This window comes from Tamandua tetradactyla, chromosome 3, assembly GCF_023851605.1.
Source record: "Tamandua tetradactyla isolate mTamTet1 chromosome 3, mTamTet1.pri, whole genome shotgun sequence".
NCBI classification, from domain to species: Eukaryota; Metazoa; Chordata; class Mammalia; order Pilosa; family Myrmecophagidae; genus Tamandua; species Tamandua tetradactyla.
In genome coordinates, this window is record NC_135329.1 from 14,895,271 (window position 1) to 14,903,786 (window position 8,516).

The window sequence follows — 8,516 nt, forward strand, 5'->3', positions numbered from 1 at the left end:
GGTATGTTAAAAAAATTTGATTTTCATTTTCTTATTTAGAGCATGTTACATGGTTTCACTTTGTTGTCAAACTTTTTTCAAACTATCTTGTTAAGGAAGAATATCATGAATTCCAAAATAAAGGATTACAGACTAGTGGTATTCATAGTACCGGTTAGATACAGAATGGGTAGCTATGTAAGTTTGGCAACAAATTTTTAGAAGAATTTATTTAAAAATATATTGACATAGGAAATATGTTACCTTTTAACTAATGTGGTTGATTTGAACCAAGATTATAATACTTAGATATTATTTAATTAAAAAAATGTACAGCTTTAAAATAATTAAATATTCTACATCTACTGGGAAAGATATGCTGAATAAGCAAAATATTTTTAAATGTTAGCATTTCAAGTAAGTAGGCTGTTCATTGATTTAAGTTTGTTACTTTTATGTGGAAAATAGCAAACTATATAGAAGATATATTTATAAGTTCATTGTGCTAATAATCCTTTCCTGTCCCCCCCCCTTTTTTTTTAGCCTATATATGCAAACAGATTACCAGTACCAACCTATGCAGCCAAGCAACCTCAGCAATTCCCATCAAGGTCTGAAGTGATTTTGCTTAGATTACTAGACCAGAAAAAACTCAAGGATTAATGTCTAATAATTTCCCTTATGTTTTAATTTAATTTAGAGCAACTTATTTATTGCCAACAGTTTAGATAGAACACTATTTGCAGAAACTCTTTTGAAGAACACTTAGGTATGTTTGTCATATTAGTAGAATGTAAAAATGAATGTTAAAGAAGCCTGAGAAAGCATAAAATCAACTGCTGCTGTAACCTTTGTTGTGCATAAAAATTCAGAAGCAAGGGCCTTAAAAATAACCAGATAAGTTGGATTAACCATCCTACTAAGGACAGGTGAAAAAGCCAGACAATATAAGAAAACATGTGTTTCAAGGCATCAGAGAGGTTTCAAGGAAGTAAGGAATTGTGGGGCTAAGTTCTAAAAGAGGAGGCTCAGAGACAGGTCCTCAAAAAAGGCCCAGCGTTTGAGGCCACTTCTCTGTCCTAGATGCATCTACCTATTCTGAAAGTGACAGCTGAAAGGCTAAGAAGCTGAGAAGTGCTAATTCATAGGGCAGAGGAGATACAAGGTGGAATTCTGTGAAGGAGGAGGTACTCTAACAAACACCCCAGGCTTTGTGTTGGGGCCCAGGGGTAAGGGTGAACTAGAGCCTCAACTTATTTCTATAATTTACAACAGGCCATAGAAAAAGTGTAGCCTGTTAATAGAGTTATCAGACATGGGCTTTAAAATAATCATGGTGAATATATCAAAAAAATTAAAAGTAAAGATTGAGAATTTCAGCAGATACTGAGAATATAAAACAAAGAATCAAAGAGGAATTCTAGAGCTGGTTAAGAGGTTAAGGAAGGATGTCCATAGGTAAAAGTATGAGGATTTTTGAGAAGGGCAGGTGTATGTAGTAATAGCAAATTTAATTCTCAGTCTGGGTAGTATGTTTGAGAGAGCTGGGGTTTCAGCTCTATGTGTATGAACAGAATTAGGTATATACTTAGCAGTAATTTGCTGTCCTTAAAATCTGATAGCACAAGTGCTTAATTTATCTAAAGTCCTACATTTGTCTTCTACAATTTGTTTTACAATTTCATGTGCTATTCTTTTAAAAACCTACATAAACAAGCATAATCCTTCATATGATATTAGTGATTATAGAGTAACACTGATTTAAGTTGCAAGGTAGCTATTTCATTTTGGAGTCCAATTGAAGCCCTTTAACCATTGAATTGTCATATTAATAATAATTTCAGAATATAAAGTAGCCTCAACTATTGTCAGGGACTGTAAGGGTGGTGTTCTGGTGAGCTTATAATGAATATAGCATTATTAGCCCTACAACAGACTATTAACTATCCTTTTTCCTCCCTTATAGGCCGCCTCCACCACAGCCGAAAGTTTCATCTCAGGGAAATTTAATTCCTGCTCGCCCTGCTCCTGCACCCCCTTTATATAGTTCCCTCACTTGATTTTTCACCCTTCCTTTTCTGATGTCTTCAGGGAACTGAGCTAATACTATCTTTGCTTTCCTGATGTTTTCCTGAAAAGCTTTTCCTCCTGCTGCAACTATGGATGAGAACAAAATGACACAAAACAATTTTACTGATACAGAAAAACAGGAACCAAGCTTTGGGAATTGAAAAATATAATGAAATACAGTAAACCCAGGGAATTTAGAATAATGTTTGTATTTCCATCATTGAATAAGCCTTGTTAGATCATCTGTGAGGTTAATGCATTTAACATAGATTATGTTATTTTGAACATATTGTAATGATTCTCAACTTAACTGTATTGGTTTAAGTTTTGTCATTATGTGCTTAAATGTTAATCTGAATTTTTGACCTTTGTTATCATTATTATAGATGGTGGTTTGAACATGTGATAATCTAATGCCTATGAAAACTGATTAATTAGCTACCAGTAATATCTAATATTTTCATCTTGAACAACTAATAATCATCATTGCTGTCTTCAGACTAATGAACAAAACCACAATTAAGATGTCATAATATTATTTTAAAGGTATAAAGTACTCTAAAAGTGTGTGTATATTCACACACAACTATTAGCTTTAATTTTTGTGATCTCAGTGGTAGACAATGAATATTAAAACAATTAACATTATAATTTCTACTCTTAATCATGTTAAAGCATGGCATCATTTTACAATAGCACTATTATTTTAAGCAAATTCTAAGATTTAAGGTACGAAGTATTTAATAGATCTAATCAGATATGCTGTTGATTCATGGCAATAATAAAGCAGGAACAATTATAATATCTTTAATCAGTTGAGCTGTTTTAAAACCACTTTGGAATTTTGTAAGCACTTTAAAATTAAGTCTAAAATCTGAATTTTCCAAGTTTGCTATTAATATCATTTAGAATGTTTACATTTACTAAGGTGTGCTGGATCATGTCTTTGTTGTCACTAATATTTTCAAAGAAATTAGACTGCAGAAAGGAAGGAAAAAAAGATTTTCTTAGATAAGTACAAAAAAAGTGTCCATATCTGGTATCTTGCCAGCTGTGTTTAAAAATGAATTTTTATGATGAAAGAAATTATATGGGCAGTACAATTTTAAACTACAATTTTTTCATAATCTTTCATAATAAAGTTTAATAATAGGTTTATTAACTGAATTTCATTTAGTTTTTCAAAAAACAATTTTGGGGTGTGTGTGTATATAAGTATAAATATATATATATATACATATATATATATACAAATATAACATTTGCAATAAATAAAATATTTGAAATTCTGTTTTGTGTCTCCTAGTAACTTCCTAAATACTCAAATGTACTTCCTAAATGCTCCAGTATTTATAACTTTGTTAATTAAAATATTATTTTTTTAGATAAAATACTAGTGAAAGTTTTATAGATATTATCTCATTAATTCGTCAGACTTTTGCCGAATTTTGCATAATGGTTTTTTGGTTTTAAAGGAAAACAGCTTAATTTTGAATAAGGCAGAATATTTCAGTTCTCTGAAGATAACCCATTATTTCATTGATGAGATACATATTAAAAATTGTTAGCAATCTGGAATGAATATCTCTTCATTTCAATTTAAAATTTCTGAATTAATCCATATAAGAACTAAAATGTTTGTGCCTTTCACTCATATAGCCTAAAATTTACAATTGTAATGCATATTACTGAAGTTTTACAGTTGATAATATATTAACTATATAACTTAAAACTTGGAGTTAGATAATTCCTTGGATCTTTGAATAGTTAGAAAGTTTTTCTAAACTCTAATTGGAACTTCTTTTATTTTCAGATATATTTTGTTATTTTGTTTTGTCTATCTTTCACTTAGGTTTGATCTTGATTTATTTTGCATTGATGTTAAAATTTGCAGAGTTTCTTGGTCATTGATACCACTTCAAAATTTAAAAAATAATAACTTCCTTGTCATCTGCTAAAGAAGTTTTAGTAATGAAAATATCACTGTTTGACTATATGCTTACAAACTTATCTTGTTGAGGGTGTTGCATTTTCCTGTTTTATTAAGGAGATGCTCAGATCTCTAATCATGTAGTTTAGTGCAATCCAGATTTTCTAGGTACAAAACAAATTTTATTAAATTCCATAAGTGTTTACTTAAATTCTACCATGTTCAGGTACTCTATTAAGTGCTATTATATAGAAGTGATGGATAGGGACATCCTGTCCTTTTAGAAGTATGTAATCTAGTTATGGGGAGAGCCATATACACAAATAATACAAAGTCTGCTATATTAAAGATTTAAACAGGAAATTTAAAGAGAGGGAAAGAATTAGAAGAAATAAAAGGAACTAGAAGTCTGCCATTCAAAATAGCCTCTGGCTACTTACCACTAACTTACTTGTCTAAGTTTGTGCTGTAATTATTTTTCTAACTGCTGTTAAGTAAGGTGATGCCTTTTTTGGCTCCACTGTTGCCTAAAAAGCAGTGAATAGCCAAAATATCATTGGCTATTCCTATTGATATACAAGCTAGGTATATTTTATTGTTGTTGTTGTTTTTGTGCGTGCTTTTTTACTTCTTTTCAGGCTTAGACCACCCTGTTGAAATCCTGTGCATTCATAAAACTGCATCTCAACTGTCACTTCAGATGTGTTGATTCCCTAAATGAGCTTTCGCACAGGGTCCTTTAGTTTGTGTGGCTGCACCTTTATTAATTAGCGTGAGATATTAGTTCAGTCTTTGGGCTCTGGAAAGAACTAAGAGATTTTTAGTGCATGTAGATGCACTGTGGGGGTGAGAGAAGGAGTGAGAGAGGCTTTGCATCCCAAGTGACTAAGGCTTTGTTCAGAAAAGATCAGAAATAAGAGTAGCCAAAGCGATGCGAATAGGAGAAAGGAGGCGGCAGACTGGGGTCCAAATTTAGAAAGTTTTAAATACTGTCCTGAGCAATTTGGTTAGTATTTTCATTGGAATATTTGTACTATAATCATGGGCAAGAATCTTTTCTATCTAGCTCATTCACTACCTGAATGAAAGTATATTCATCTGTATTAAGAAATTACTGAAGGAGAAAATGATGTCACATAAATTTTAGCCAAGGGTCTGTGAAGAACCAGGTTGGTTGGAGAAAAAGTAGAAACAGCCTGGTTAAGAAGTACATTTGGCAGTGGGCTTGGAATAAGTTGTAGCAGGCTTTCTCCAAACAATGTGAAAATCTACTCACTCTTCCTTTTCTTGGAATCTTTCTTTCGCATGTGTAACTAAAAAGATTTTGTTATTTTAAAAACTATTGTAGGGCGGGCCGCGGTGGCTCAGCGGGCAAAGTGCTTGCCTGCTATGCCGGAGGACCTCGGTTCGATTCCCGGCCCCAGCCCATGTAACAAAAACGGAGAAACAGAATACAATAAAACAAGAAAATGTTTAAAAATGTTTCCCTTTCTTCCTTCCTTCCTTCCTTCTATCCTTCCTTCCTTCTCTCTGTCTTTCCTTTAAAAAAAAAAAAAAAAAAAAAAAAACTATTGTAGAAACTCAGCTATCTTAGTTTGCCAGAGTTGCTGTAGCAAAGTGTCACAAATTAGCTCGTTTAAACAACAGAAATTTAAGAAATTTATTCTCTCTTGGCTCTGGAAGCTAGAAGTCCAAATTCAAGTTGTCAGTAAGGCTGTGTTTCCTCCTCAGGGAGAATGAATCCTTTCCATGCCTTGCCCCTGGCTTCTGGTGGATGGCATTCCTTGGCTTGTGGACATACCTCAATTTCTACTCCTATTACTTGGCCATCTATCTTGTTGTGTCCTCTTTGTCCAAAGTCTATTCCTTATTATCCCTTATATGACACCATCATATCAGATTAGGGCCCACTCTAATCTAGTCTGGCCTCATTTTAGTTAATAACATCTACAAATATCTTACTTACAAATAAAGTTCACAAATTTCACAGCACCCTGGGTTAGGGCTTGAACATGTTTTTATGGGGTACACAGTTCAGTCCAGAATACTAGCTTTAGTGTGTGTGTGTATATCAAGTTTTTTTTGATAATTACATATTTTTATTTGGTATCCAGATCTCAGTCTCACATGTATTTGCATAAAATGATTAATTTTTTTTCTAGTGAATAACTGTTCAGAATTGAATGCTAGTTCACCCGATCCCCTTTTCATTTTCTATTTACAATTTAAGCTTCATACTGTACTTTCATGATGTTAGCACCAAGAAGTAAACAGCAGCCGTTTCCTTTCCTTACAACAACATAGATGTTCTGTGTACATAAAACATGTTGGGTAGGTTCATATTTAAATAATTATTTGTATGGCAACATTTGGTTTAGTAAATATGTAGTAAAGGGCAAAGTCTAATGAAGAGGGTCCTGTTAATGTATAATATATTATATATTAAAGCAACTTGAGTATATTCAGTGACCAGGTTGTTTAACCTGACTGTGCCAGTAACTGTGGGCATTATCTGACTTACAAGTGCAAAGTGCTAGTATTTACAATTTGAGTGTGGGAAGGAACCTCGGATACAATCAGTCCAACCCCTTCCATTTTACAGATGAGGAAAGGGTTCAGGGAACTTATATGAATGGCAGGACTGGAATAAGAACACAGGCCATCAGCACTAGACCTTTATTATACAAAGTTGATATATCCCTACAGACTGTTAAAATGCTATATGATATTTGAATAAAATGTGCTCTAAGCACCAAGTCTTTTTTTTTCAGTCTGAGTTATATCGGAGAGAATAAATTTTTATGCTTAAGTTTCTCCTGCACGACTTTTTCAGTCTAGTTTCTAATTATGATGGGGACAGTTTTGATTTGCTGTTCCACTGAAATTTAGGGCATTTTGTTCAAAAGTTGAGTTTGAAGGTTAATATGTTAGTAGGATGGTATGCTAGTTTGTAACTTATATACCCCAGAAAAGCCATCTTCTTTTCCTAATCCAATCTTGTGGGAGCAGACCTATAATTTAGGGTGGAAACTTTGATTGGATTGTTTCCATGAAGATGTGACATGCCCAATTGTGGGTGTGACCTTTTGATGAGATTACTTCTATGGAGATGTGGCACGACCAATTGTGGGTGTGAACTTTTGGTTAGATGGAGATGCGACTCTACCCATTTAAGATGCATCTTGATTAGTTTACTGGAGTCCTTTAAAAGGGGTAACATTTTAGAGGAAGCTCAGACACAGATATTTGGAGATGCTTAGAGTGCTGATGGAGAGAGCAGACGCCTATACATGGACTTTTGGAGATACAGAGCCCAGCAGATGTCACCATGTACCTTCCTGTAATATACTACGCACCCCAGAACCCAGAGTTTTTCCTCAGTGAAGCTAAGTGAAGGCCCACAGATGCTTAGAGAGGAAGCCACTGGAATCAGAAGCACAAGACAGTGAAACAAGGACCAGCAGATGCCAGCTACATTACAGACATTGGCTTTTCTTCGGAGTCAAGGTATCTTTCTCTGGATGCCTTAGTTTGGACATTTCTATGGCCTTAGAACTGTAAACTTGTAACTTAATATAAATCCTCTTTATAAAAGCCATTTCATTTCTGGTATATTGTATTCTGGCATATTGTTTAGTAAACTAAAACAAATGGGCTTCAAGAAATATCTTCTATTTTTCATGTCATTTCTCTTTTCACCTATAACTTACTTGTTCTGAAATTTATACTTAGGTCAATGACATGATTTATTTTTTAAAAGATAATATACCAGGGTGGGCCGCGGTGGCTCAGCGGGCAAAGTGCTTGCCTGCTATGCCGGAGGACCTCGGTTCGATTCCCGGCCCCAGCCCATGTAACAAAAACGGAGAAACAGAATACAATAAAACAAGAAAATGTTTAAAAATGTTTCCCTTTCTTCCTTCCTTCCTTCCTTCTATCCTTCCTTCCTTCTCTCTGTCTTTCCTTTAAAAAAAAAAAAAAAAAAAAAAAAGATAATATACCAGAGACAGTCACAGGCCAGAGTGAAATAGTGAAGTTTTAACACCCCAGTCTGGAAGGAATTTTTTTTCAGTAAAAGGTGATATAGATTATATAGAGAAATATAAAATTAAAAGACATTCAGAAGTAGCCCTGGTAATTTAAAGTAATTAAGGATGGGAAGCAGGGGCAAGTGATGTCCTAGACTCCAAGTAGTTTTGTCAGCTTCAGAATAAACACAATTTTCTAGGATAAAAACAATGATTAATATCCCAATAAAGAATAACTAGTACTGAATTTTATCATAGAATGATTCACATTAGTTTCCAACAATGCAATAGAGCCTATTTACTTTCCCAGTATAATAATTTTGACTCTGTAAAATTTAGATCTATCAATTATAATGTTACCTGGATTATCTAAACATTAACATTTTTAAAACTAGTGGGCTTCCCAGGGAAGTGTAGATTTCAGTAAACCCAGGGGAATTGTTCTTTATTAAGCAGTAAATCCTTGGCATCGAGGTAAGGTAGGAACACCTATGGATGCTGGTCATAAG

General features: G+C 33.7%; 1 protein-coding gene across 2 annotated transcripts in view; it reads left to right on the top strand.

Moving 5' to 3' along the window:
* ADAM9 (ADAM metallopeptidase domain 9) overlaps positions 1-3,307 on the top strand; it is a 188,742-nt gene extending 185,435 nt beyond the window's left edge. Inside the window, exons 22-23 of one of the 2 annotated variants that reach the window (XM_077152534.1) lie at positions 523-590; positions 1,946-3,307. In XM_077152534.1, the coding sequence (XP_077008649.1) occupies positions 523-590; positions 1,946-2,039 (162 nt within the window). In that variant the 3' untranslated portion in view covers positions 2,040-3,307. The remainder of the gene's footprint in view (positions 1-522; positions 591-1,945) is intronic. The other variant, XM_077152535.1, reaches the window with a different exon arrangement.
* Positions 3,308-8,516: the final 5,209 nt, after the last annotated feature.